The sequence below is a fragment of the Epinephelus lanceolatus genome, chromosome 7 (assembly GCF_041903045.1).
Source record: "Epinephelus lanceolatus isolate andai-2023 chromosome 7, ASM4190304v1, whole genome shotgun sequence".
In the NCBI taxonomy this organism is placed as follows: Eukaryota; Metazoa; Chordata; class Actinopteri; order Perciformes; family Serranidae; genus Epinephelus; species Epinephelus lanceolatus.
This window is the reverse complement of record NC_135740.1, coordinates 39,276,639-39,289,583: the sequence shown is the minus strand read 5'-3', so window position 1 is coordinate 39,289,583 and position 12,945 is coordinate 39,276,639. Positions and strand designations below refer to the sequence as shown.

At 41.1% G+C, this 12,945-nt stretch overlaps 1 protein-coding gene across 2 annotated transcripts; it reads left to right on the top strand.

Annotated features, from left to right (window-relative positions):
* The first annotated feature begins 3,151 nt into the window (after nt 1-3,151).
* bbs7 (Bardet-Biedl syndrome 7) lies at nt 3,152-12,120 on the top strand. 2 transcript variants are annotated; one of them, XM_033632718.2, is made up of 19 exons: nt 3,152-3,633; nt 4,912-4,977; nt 5,090-5,152; nt 5,244-5,419; nt 5,527-5,713; nt 5,855-5,927; nt 6,020-6,127; nt 6,242-6,372; nt 6,949-7,033; nt 7,222-7,324; nt 7,572-7,764; nt 7,905-7,979; nt 8,090-8,155; nt 8,326-8,465; nt 9,488-9,652; nt 9,774-9,883; nt 10,808-10,911; nt 11,100-11,223; nt 11,438-12,120. In XM_033632718.2, the coding sequence occupies exons 1-19, from the start codon at nt 3,598-3,600 to the stop codon at nt 11,569-11,571; spliced, it is 2,139 nt and encodes a 712-aa protein (XP_033488609.1). In that variant the 5' UTR covers nt 3,152-3,597; the 3' UTR covers nt 11,572-12,120. The 2 variants fall into 2 exon arrangements, with proteins under 2 accessions (XP_033488609.1, XP_033488608.1); XM_033632717.2 differs by having other exon boundaries at nt 3,153-3,633; nt 8,087-8,155.
* Nucleotides 12,121-12,945: the final 825 nt, after the last annotated feature.

Genomic DNA, 12,945 nt, shown 5'->3' with positions numbered 1-12,945 from the left:
CCACGCTGACAGAGGCTGGGGTGCGGGGAAGAACCTGGCGTCGTTTTATGAGAGGCTCCACCAGTTCTCTCCCGAGCGCCTCGAGAAACAGCCTCCTCTTCTGAGACTTCCCCGGGTGCCATGCTGGGTTGATCTCTGTCCACAGTACGAAGGAGTTGTAGGCAGTCACATCGAGAATGTTGTGGAAGACCACCAGGGGCCAACGGGCTGTCATCCTTTTACAGCTGTACACAGCGGTAACCTGCAAACAAATCAATAAATCATTAGAAAATTTAATGTTGCATGAATGACAGTAAATGTTGCACGAAAAATAAGTGCAATACCTTGTCGAGATTGTCGACTCCTCCTTTGTTCTTGTTATAGTCCAGGATAATGTGGGGTTTCTTGTCCTCCCTGTTGCTGACAGCTGCGTCCTTGTGAAGGGTGCTCATCAGAAGCACATTCCTAGACCTCTTGGGAAGGTAGGACACAAGAGCATGTGTGTCAGTGAAGGCAAACCTGGAAGAGAACCGAGTCCTGCCTTTCGTCACCAGCAGTGCCATGGGAAGCTCAGCCTTGGTCTTCCTCACAGTTCCCACCATGGTCATCTTTCTCTTCAGCAGCTTCTGGCCGAGCGCATACGAGGTAAAGAAGTTGTCACATGTGATATTTCGTCCCTTGAGACCTTCTGTCATCTCCAGCACCACACGCATCCCCTGATTCTTCTCCGGTTGTCCATCAGCAGGTTTGCCAGTGTATACCTGCATGTTCAAGGCGTAGCTGCTCCTGGCATCACATGCTGTCCAGATCTTTATGCCATACTTCCCTGGTTTGCTCGGAATGTATTGCTTGAAGGCACAGCAGCCTCTGAAGGACACCAGGCGCTCGTCCACGGTCACATCAGCGCCTGCATTGTATATCAGCTGCAGGCGACACACCCACTTGTCCCACACATCTCTAATGGCTGCAAGTTTGTCCCATCCACGGCGTGCTTTCCTTGTCTCCCGATTATCAAACCGAATCACTCTTGAGATCGCGTAAAACATCTTGAGTGGCATGGTTGCACGAAAAATTGCTCTGCCATGCTGGGCATCCCACAAACTGGCCGAAGCTTCTTTACAGGATCTAAACACACCAGCAAGAATCAACAAACCGAAGTATGCCTGCAGGTCTACTCGGTCCAGGTCAGTCCACTTGGTGCCAAACACACGTCGCCCCTCCAGGTTGGTCATGTCCAGCACGATATTTTCAATGGACGGTGTTATAAACAGCTCAAATGCGGACTTTATTGTGTCGACACGTGACACTGCATAAAGTGTCGGACCTGGCTGACCTCTTAGTCTCTCTGCTCTGTGCATCCCCCGTTTAATAATGGGAGGCTCTGCAGACCACTCCATGTTTCCATCCTTTGATTTAAAGTTATCATTCGTAGGTTTCTCTCTTATATCTTCATCGCTCGGGTCCTCCTCTTCATCGGTGGACGCGTAATCCAGATCTTGCTCGGTGTTGTCCTCTTCCTCCGACACCTCTTCGTCTATTTCTGCAGGCTCCTTCTGATTACACTCTTCCTCAGCGAGGTTCCAGATCAATTCAAGAGAATCTGTTGCAGTGTCGTACTCCTCCATTGTGTTGTCTTTTCTGCACGATGATGATAAATGCAAATAGACTTTAAAAAATGCCGCGAAAGCTGAGGAAGAGCCTGGCTACAGGAACCCAGAGGTTTTTTCTCCCAACTTTATTGAACACACGTAGCTATAGGACATAGGATCGGCTGTATAGAAACCGGAAGTTGTAAAAGAAAAACAGTCAGACTGAGATTGAAAGTTAAGGACCAAAAATAATATTCAAAACAAAACAGACAGCAATTTAAAATAAAAAAACATCTATCAATCTATCAAAAAGCATTTAAATATGGGATGATTTGGTATATATGAAATTTACCGAGCAGGATCGTGAGGATTATCCTAAAGGGAAGCTCCCGTGACGTCACGTCCACCTGGAGGAAAAACAATGCTTTCCCCTGGTGGAATTTTTCCATTGGCTTGTACTGTTAAGCAGTCGAGCCCCGTGCCGCATGTTCTCTGTGGGGGTTTCTTTTCCCAGGGAGTCCAAAGACCTGCAGGTTAGGTTAACTGGTGACTCTAAACTGCCCATAGGTGTGAAGCATGAATAGTGTCTGTCTCTATAGCCCCTGACAGGTTATGATATAGGCCTACGGAAATAATTGGATGAAGGATGATGATGCATAAACCAACACATTGTTGGTTAATTGATGAAATACTGAATTTTATATGCAAAGAGTGTAGTGTGGAACCATCCATGTTGTTTTGGGGCAAGCAGATGGAAGAAAAAAGCTTTCTGATGTAAAAAAAATTATGGAAACGTGTCAAATTTGACAAAGGTCAACAGGAAGGTTACACATACTGGTGTATGGTGGACTAATGAAAACAATATGAGAGATTTCAATTCAATTCAATGGGCTTCATTGGCATGACATCTGACATGTGTTGCCAACGTACTATTACAATTAAAGGACAGTGAATGAAATTAATAAATGCATGGAACTCCATGAAAAACAACATTAGTCAGTACAGTAAAATAGGTAGTTAAATTAGTCAACAAAATAGAATAATATATAGGCTGTATACAGTACTTATATAGACATACATATATACATATCTCAAATGTCTCAAATATGTTTACCTGAAGACACGTTTTGTGTCTCTAAGAACTATACTGATTTACTCAAGAACTTTAACTCATTCTTCCAGTCGTTCAAACTGGGCTTAGTCCAAGGCAACTATACAATAAAAAACGCTTCCTTGGTTTAGTCGTAGTATCTGCGTTTATGTGTGAGAAAACCTTCCCCAAGATCAAGACAACATTGAGAATACAGTCCAAGTTTCTTGTTTTTATCACAAACACCAAATTTGACGGAATTAACTGTCAAGGCTGACAAAACTCGTCAACTCCTGTTAAATCATTTTCACCGACTTTCCGAGTTGTTCTGACTTGAAGGAGCATTCACGTGAATTTTACTGTTAAAACTGTTTTTTTTTTCCGTCAATTCTGACACTACATGAACACGGTGGCAGCGTCTTTACGAGCTAACCAGTCAGGACACGGTTTAAATGTCCACAGTCAGGATCATCCAATGGCATCACAGCTTGTTGCGGCTGCAACGTTGCCAACGACAACGGGTACTGCGTTCATCTGTTGCTGAGTGTTTCAGAGACCTTGCCTAACGTTCACTAATATTCGCGTTAAAATAGTTTTTAATTCCGGTTTCACAACATAAACAGACGGATACTCACTTCCGGTGTTTTGACGTCGCTCTGTAGCTTTTGTTAAAGCGAAAAAGACATTTGGCGTGCGAATAAATCGTGTTAGCCAATTAGCTTGCTAGCTAACGTTAGCACGTAGAGCTAATCTCATTGCTTTAGATAATCCCAGTCTCTCTTCGCCTTTATTGTCGCCTTTAAATCGGAAGGAAAGTTGTGAACAGCAGAAAGTGGACTGTAACTAATGACCCCTGTAGTTTTGTGACCTGATAACCTACGTGGAGGAACTGCTCCATACTTTCCTCCTCTAAGAGAAGACACCCAGTGAAGACAGACGATGGAGATCCATCTTAATCGAGTGGATTATATTCAGGTAACACCAAGTACAGACGGTGGTGTGTTTGGTGTATGATGCTCTTTTATGTCTTTAATTCTGACATTGGATGTTGTTTATCAATTGTTGTTATAATACAGTTAAATTAGATTCAGTGTGATTGCCATGACACTGAGTACAGTTTAGCATCTAACCAGAAGTGCAAAAAGTAGTTGAGTAATGTACATACGCCTAGTGATAACACGAGTTATAAACAGGCTTGATAACAAGCAATAAAGGGTATATATGAATTCAATAGATACTTATCATAATGCATCTCTACCTGGTCACAAGCCCCTCAATCAGCTATTAAACCCATCATATAATTCTATAACCAGACAGTTAAGATTATGGACAAGACTCAATGAGGTGGCCCCATTGTCACATCTTGAAAAAACACATTATGTTAAGCTCTGAAAGCCTTATAAGCTATTCTAACTCAAAGTTTAATTTTATATGCTTACACGGCCATTCTCCTTCTCTGTTTAATATGTTACAAGACACCAGCACACTAGTAGAGACAACGCACTGATTTCAGCAGACCATAACTGTCACATTGCATTACACAACACGTAATTTGGACACCCAGTCTTCTTTGTTAAAGGAGCAAAACTATGGCACTGTCTACCAACTGAATTGAAAATGCAACACAATTTTCATGTTTTTAATAGAGGTATTAAATCATGGTTAAAAGAGGAAACACATTGATCTCACACTTAACATCAAAGTAGACACACCAGTGGTTTGTTTTTTGTATGGGTATATTTCTGTTCATGGATTTGGGGATGGGTTATGTGTGTTTATTTATGGATGTGTCCTTGTGGATATATTGTGGTATTTGTTAATGTATGTTGTGTATTGAATTGCCGATGTTTTTTATGTGTACGTTCTCGTCAATGCTTTTTCTTTTTTAATATTTTGATTTTAAAAAGCCTCCTGTGGACAGGTGATGCAAATTAGCTTTTTGCTACAAACATTAAATACAGCACCTCTGGTTCTTGTGCATAAATATACAATTCTAATGCTACTGTCATGTTCACATCAAATAAACTAAACTAGAAAACCCAGAAACTAAACTATAAGTAGTATGAACAGATACATGAGCAGATGTTATACACAATTAACAGCTGGATGATATGAACACAGTGTTACACTATAGATCTGACATGTGCTGTATAGACAGTGGTCTAAATATGAATTATCTATAAGACACAGTGGACAGTAGTATGAACTGTATGTGTATGTTAGGGCCTTATTGCCTCTGCTTTGTCCTCACAGGTTGGTGTGACATCCCAGAAAACAATGAGGCTGCTTCCAGCACTGGGAAAAAAGGCAACCCAAAAGGTAAAATCTGTCAGAGAAACGCCTGTGACTCATCAGGACTTATTAGAGTTTGATGCAGTGTGTTGTATTTTTAATTACATACTAAAGCATCATGGTTGTGTCTTTGTTTCAGGTTGCTGTTGCTGATCATGATGGTATACTGACATGTTTTGGGATGAAGAAGGGAGAAGCAGTGGTGAGTGTCCTCACCTTATCATACAGCCAGTTAGATCTCAGTGTGTTGAATTTCAGTTTCTAACAGAAGAAAGTTGACTCTTCTCTTTCAGCCCGTGTTTAAAACACTTCCCGGGCAGAAAATAGCCAGAATGGACCTTGGAGGAGCTGCAGGAACTCCTCAGGAGAAGATCTTCGTTTGCTCTGGTTCTCAGGTCCGAGGATTTACCAAGAAAGGCAAACAGTTCCTCACCTTTGACGCCAACCTTACTGAGAGCATTAACGCCATGTAGGAAACACATCTGATCTTTTCAGTTGGCTTACACTGCTTTATTGACTCATGCAGAACTGTGTGATTTTCACTGTGCAGAGTGATGTTGGTCATCTCTTTTCCAGGCACGTCTCAGGCGCTGACCTCTTTGTGTGTGCAAGTTACATCTACAACCATTACTGTGACTGCAAGGACCAAGACTACTACCTCTCCGGAGACAAAATCAATGACATCACATGTTTGTCCTCAGAAAACCTGACTCGCCTCGTCCCAGTCCTGGCCTGCCAAGATCGGGTTCTCAGAGTCCTGCAGGTAACAAAACTACTTATACTGTTCTGATATTGATACACTAAGTTGTTCTACCTCAAACAACCATGTTAGATTTATTACTCTATGGGTTATTTTGTGTGTGTGTGTGTGTGTGTGTGTGTGTGTGTGTGTGTGTGTGTGTAGGGGTCTGAGCTCGCCTATGACATTGAAGTCCCTGGCCCTCCATCTGTCTTGGAACAGTACACCAAAGATGGAGGCAAGTTTTGTGCTGTGTGTGCTGGGAACAATAAGACATGTGACTGCCTTATACAGCTCAGATCTGACATAACATCAGTGACTTCTTTACAGGAGAGGAGATCCTCTACGGAACAACAGATGGCAAAATAGGATTGGTCCAGATCGATGAGTCCTCAGCTGCGACCAAATGGGAGATTGACAATGACAAAAAGAAAGGAGGTATGTTGTGTACATGACCATGTGAAGGTTTTGCATGTTTAAACCAGTTGAATACAAATTAGTAATATATAAGTTCGCTACATCTTAGATTTACACTTGTCTGTCTCCCCTCAGGAATTCTTTGCATTGACACTCATGACATTATTGGAGACGGAGTGAACGACATCCTGGTGGGCAGGGATGACGGGACAGTTGAGGTCTATGGTTTCGACAGCACCAATGGGCCCACGTTACGCTTTGAGCATGTGAGTTTATGCCCAGCACAACTCACCAAATATGGAGAATCTACTATTCCGATTTATATCCCACTTGGCTCAATTGCTGTAAATTCCAATCAGATTACAATTTATATATTGTAATGTTTAGCCACAGATTCAAATATGAGTTTATTGATCATGCAGCCACACTCTGCTGCATTCATACTGTGCAGCTCCATCTTAGAAAATCCAAACCTGCTTTTTCATAATGAAGTCTATTCAAGCCAGTGTCTCTGAACATTATAAGAAAACAGTAGCTTACATTTTTATGCCTTTTGATAGTATTAGTTATATTCTTCCCTGTGGATTAATACATTACTGAAGTTTTCTGAGATGCCCAAGCCCATTGTGATTTTGTGTATTAAGCCCAGTTCAGACGAAATAATCAGGACAAGAAAAGTTGCAGCAGTGTGAACTGGCCGGTCGTAGAACGTTACAGAACGGCACATTGCAAGTAGTTGCCTGTTTCAACTCGTCTCGCTGCATATTTTGGTCTGAACGGGGCTTTAGAGGATTGATACTGATGACTGATGGTCAAAGTTTCCTGTCTTTTTTTGGCTTCAGGTGTTGTCAGAGAGCGTCACTTCAATCCAGGGTGGCTGTGTGGGGAAGGAATCTTATGATGAGGTCTTGACTGCTACTTACACAGGTTAGATGAAAAAATTAAAAACAGTGCATCTAGTGTTCCCACATTTTCTGTCAGAGAAGGAAATGTGTCTGTTATTCTGTCAAACCATCCATCTGTCTGCAGTACTTCATACTTGATTAGAGATGTATCGTTCTCTCTGGGACTGTCTCACATGTAGTATGGGTTACCACTGTCACTACCTTTTTCAGGATGGGTGACAGGTTTGACCACTGAGCCCCAGAAGGCTGAGGCCGGCCCTGGAGACGAGGTCAGGATGAGTAAGGAGACCCAGTCCAAAGTGGAGGCACTCAGGTACCAGCAAAAAGTGCTTCATTCCTCACTATACAGTTTGTACTTCTGCCTTTAATGTGATTGTCTTATTATGTAAGGCTGAGTGTCCATATAGAGGTTTTTTCTGAGTCCCAGCTTCTTTTTTCAAGTGTTTCTGTAGCGACTTCTTGATACTACCACAAGCCGCAGAGAGGCTGACACAGGGAACAATCAACACCTGTGTGATGCGCCATTCAAAATCAAGACAAATCGTATTGTTCCCCTTCAGGGCAGAGCTGGAGCAGCTGCAGGTCAAAGTCCTGCAGGGCCGTGAGCAGTACCAGCAGACCTCCCAGTCGAGCACAGCTGTCTCTGCTGTGCCCATCTTCAGCATCAATGACAAGTTCACCCTCTGCCAGGATGATGCCAGCTACAGCCTCACTCTGGAGGTGCAGACTGCCATCGACAATCTGCTGCTCCAGGTCAGCTCATTATTAAACCACCGCTGTTAGAGCCTCTGATGCCTGAAGTCTCTCCTAAAAATGAATAGATCATACTGTAAATCCCATTATGGAGACATGAACATTCAAAAATGTAACTTAAAAATAAATCTCCTGTGCAGAGTGACGTCCCCATAGACCTGCTGGATGTGGATAAGAATTCAGCTGTTGTCAGTTTCAGTGAATGTGATTCAGAGGTGAGCTGTGGGAACTCTTTCTTTTTCACAAAATGAATACACTTCACAAATGAAGTCATGAGTCTGCTGCTGCTCCCGGAGGTCTGACTCTCTTATTTTGTCTCCAGCAGCCTAATGGAAACTTCCTCCTAGCCACGTACAGATGCCAGGCTAACACTACAAGACTCGAGCTCAAGGTAACACCACACATTTACTCATACAACACCATTGTGGACCTTCCTTTGTGTAATTATGAGTAACAGAGAGCACTCGGCTGTTTCTTGTACCACTCGTCTTTTTCATTTCTTTGTGTTCGATGATGCACTGCAGGAAAATAATGTTTCATCCATAATGACTGTTGTCGTAGGTGAGATCCATCGAGGGACAGTATGGGACCCTGCAGGCTTACATTACCCCCAGACTGCAACCCAAGACATGCCAGGTCCGACAGTACCAGATCAAACCCCTGTCCCTCCACCAGCGGACACACAGCATTGACCAAGACAGGTGATGACTTCAGTTAGAAAATCTAAACTGGATTGAATCTAAATGTTAGAGGCCATACACATGCTGTATTTTTTGCACCCTGAATCAATGTAGAAGCGCGGCAGGTGCGCTCAAACGCCTGAGCGATGCTGTCGCAGCATGCATGTGTTCCTGAGCACCTATTTTTCTGGGCGCAACAGCTGTGCCCTGAGATAAACTGAGTTCAACCACTGGAACGCAGTAGTGTGCACTGCATGTCATGTGACAAGGACCAACCAATCACGGCTGGTAGATTTCTTTCCCTGCTTCCATAAATATCAGTCTGTGATAAATATGGAGGAGAAGTTGCTCATGTTAGTGCAGGGCTGCAGAGCTTTACATCTGTCCCACAGACAACAGGTCTACACATAATGTGCCGGGAAGAAGATCAGCTCTGCACTCAGAATTTCAGGTTGATAGTCTATGATACAGTGCATGTTCAGGGTGCTTATCAACCTCGGATGCAACCTGTTGCTGAACTCTTTAAAGCTGGCACAGAAAAGACAAAAGAGAAGCACCCAGCGTGTGATCTTGCATTTTCCAGGTGGTTAAAGATGCAGCATGTGTACGGGAACTTAAATTGACAAGCTACGGACATGGATTCACATTGGATTAAGATCACAGGTGACATTTGCAATTACTACAAATTGCTAGAACTCCCCAGGTAATACTAGGCCTGTGCGAACAGGGCTTTAGTCTAATTGTAGGCATTATAATATAAACAGCCAATATCACATAAAGTTATACTAAGAATAGTATTTAATTGTTACATTTTATTAAAGAAAACCTTAAAAACACCGCCCCACACCAAAAGCTGGATTAGTCATCCCAGTAAAGATCCATCTTTAAAAGACTCCTCTAAAATATTAATGCCAACAGGTTGCTGAGAAGTTTTGTTTTGAACGATTTGTCATAAAAATGCAATCATGTGGTTTTATCTACTCATGATTATGATTTTACAGACCATCTTTGTCTCTTACTTTGTCTCTCTGTCTGTCCTGCAGGCCCATGAACAGGCTCAGTCTGGTGGGACAGTTCAGTTTTGCTGAGATTCACTCCTGGGTGGTTTTCTGTTTGCCAGAGGTGCCTGAGAAAACACCAGCAGGAGAGAGCATCACTTTCTATTTCCACAACACTTTTCTTGGGACACAGCTTGAAGCCACCTACTGGTAAATACAGGCACATAATAGAAAGGCTCTTCTAGGATTACATATACATCTGTAGAAATTATGAGATAACTGACAACTGTTGTTTTGTTTTGTTTTGTTTCATTTTGTTTTGTAATTTTAGCAAAGGGGAGGGTCACTTCAGGTCAGACAACATCTCTACCATCTCCATACTGAGTGATGTTCTCTCTAAAGAAGCCACCAAGAGGAAAATCAACCTGAACATTTCGTATGGTGGGTGGATTATCACTATCACAAGTAAATTAAATCCCATCCTTCTCCTGGATGATGGTCGCTGCAGGACTTATTTTAGGACGAGTTGGGGACAGTTTGACAATCTGCCATCAGAAAAACAGGAGGTGCTCAGCAAAGCAAAAGCAACGAGCAAAACGCCTCACTGTCATTGAAAAGCATTAATAATAATAACTTTATTTATATAGCAGAGTTTACAAAGTGCTTTGACAAACAAAGCAAAAAGCGGAAAACTCAGGGGCGAATAACAGGAAAAAGTCAGGCAAAACAGAAGCAAGATCAAATTGGATAAAACGAGAAAAATAGAGGGCAAAGCCATGAAAATTAATTTAACACACAAATGTCACGGTAAAGGCAAATGAGAGTAAGACCAAAAGGATGACATATATAAATGAATAAATAAATACAAATAAAAGAATAACGATGAGAAGGACAAAAAGATAGACTCATTAAGATAAATAAATAAATAAAATAACAGAAAAGAAATGAGGTTTAAAATCTAAAATCTAAAATAAACGACATCACATAAAGGCAAGTCTTTAAAAGTGAGTTTTAAGAAGTGATTTAAAAGAAGTTACTGAATCTGTGAGCCTTATCTCCTCAGGCAGGTTGTTCCAAAGGGGCCCTGATGGCAAAAGCACGGTCACCTTTAGATTTCAGCCTCAACTTTGGAACGGCCAAGAGTCCCCCACCAGGGGATCTAAGGCTGCGAGCTGGCTCATATGAGGTCAACATTTCTGATATGTAGCTAGGGGCCAGACCCAGGCGATCTTACAATAATCAAATCTTGAGAAAATGAATGCATGAATGACTTTTTCCAGGTCTGAGGTCTGGCATTACAATAAGCCGCCCCAGGCTGCTAAAACGCACTCAGTCTAAGTGGGGCTTGTTTTGTTTATCTCCCAGATATCGATGATGACTCTGTGAGCCACACTCTGAAGATGATCCATCCAAAGCTGGAGTACCAGCTGTTGTTGGCTAGAAAAGTTCAGCTTATTGACGCACTTAAAGTAAGTATCACTTAATCGTGTCCACTCAGAAACTGAATCGTCTTTGTTTCCCACAAGCTGCCTTTTGTTTAACGCTGCAGGTTCTCAGTCATTATCTCTGGGCTGTTGAAAGGCTTTTTGGGAAGTTCATATGTTCTTCACTTACTTACCTCCACCCCCACCTCCTCTCTGATTTTTGTGATTGGTAGGAGCTTCAGGTTCACGAGGGGAACGCTGACTTCCTCATCCCGGAGTATCGTGACATCTTGGATGACTCCACTAATCTCCTCGAGGAGTACAAGAAGCAGCCAGCGCATCTTGAGAGGCTTTATGGTGCTGTATTATCACTGCGTTACCATAGCTTTTATCTGATTTTCCTTCCTCTTCTCTATGTATCTTTATTCATTTTTTATCTTTGTCATTCATTGCTCAAGTCGTGAGACAGGAGCTCTGTTACCCAAAAGTACTGTTTTTCTTTATGAGCCTGACTTTATAAAGTAGAGCTTGTTGTCTGGTGGTGAGTAATATTACTTTGTCTCTCCTGTAGGAATGATCACAGACCTCTTCATCGACAAATTCAAGTTCAAAGGCCAGAATGTGAAAACGAAGGTGTCCTCGCTGCTGGAGATACTTGATAATTATGACTTAAATTCTCTGTTAGACTTTTTCAACGAGGCGTGAGATCACATGTAGATCAGAGGGTGTTTATTTAATGTCTTTGAGCGTCTCTATCTGTGCTATTTTTGTATTGTAAATACAAAGGTTTTGTTTTACGATAGTCTGTAGCAGTGTCAGTGTCATGTTGTCATTTAGATACTGTTTGCCCTAATTATGGTGTATAATATATTTAATATTTATAATGTATTTTGATAGCATTAAAAGGTGTTAATTAATAAACCACTTCAAAGTTGCAAAATTTCAGTGACCAAATAAACCAGTTCCACAGAATGTGTGTTTTTATATGATATCTGTCATAGCACAGTGAGACCCTCCACTTGAAATAAAGATTAGAGCTTATTTATAACCATTGTAAGATTTGTCATTCAAGGGGCTGATGCAAAGTGTAGTGAACAAATATGACTGAGAATATTAAATTCTACTGAAAGGAAAAGCTCCGATGATACCACAAGCCATATGTGACAAATGTTGAGTTTTTTATTTTATGTGTTTTAACAGAACATGCTCAAGTTGTCTGCAATCGTTTGATTGGTAAATTTTAAGTCAATACTATGCTTGTTTTCTTTGTATTTTTATCCTCTTGACACTTAATTGAAGCACCAAAAATAAGTTGGCACAGCAACTGCATTTTCTTAAGTACTCTATTTGAGTATTTGATGCAGTGTCAAAGATTAAACCACCGAACACTTTACAAGGTGGGCAAAATGATCCCCACCTCAACCAACACTTAACATTAAAATGCTAATAATATATAATAATATATCAGAGGTTATGCTGCTTAATAAGCATTTTAAATGCATTTTGGTTATAATTCTTTGCTATATTTAAGTGATATTTTGAATGTAGGACTTCTGTGTGTATTATTATGTTGTAGTATTTCTACTTTTACCAAAGAAGGGGATGTAAGGAGCTGAATTGTTCTATGCTGACAAAATATGAATTGACTGCATTTATTAGTCAAATAACTACCAAATATCCAAAAATATTTCAGAGAGTATGTTGCATTGCTAATAATGTTTTTCATCTATGGCTGGAGCTAATTAAATAACCAAACAGATGTGTTTGTACTGTCTGCATCTGTGAAGTAAACCAGTGGTGAAATCTAATTACATTTACTCAAGTACTGTATTTGATTACAAATTTGAGGTATCCATTTTATGCAACTTTATACTTCCATTTTGGAAGCCAATGTTGTCATTTTTATTAGTTACTCTGCAGATTTAGATTATTAATACAAAATATAAAACAATTCATAAATGATGATGTATTATTATAGATTAAGACACCCAGCAGTATATAAAGTAATTTAGATTAGCTCTGCCTTTACCAGCTGCAACATTAAAGTGATGTAGAGGAAGCAAATGATCTGAAATCTTG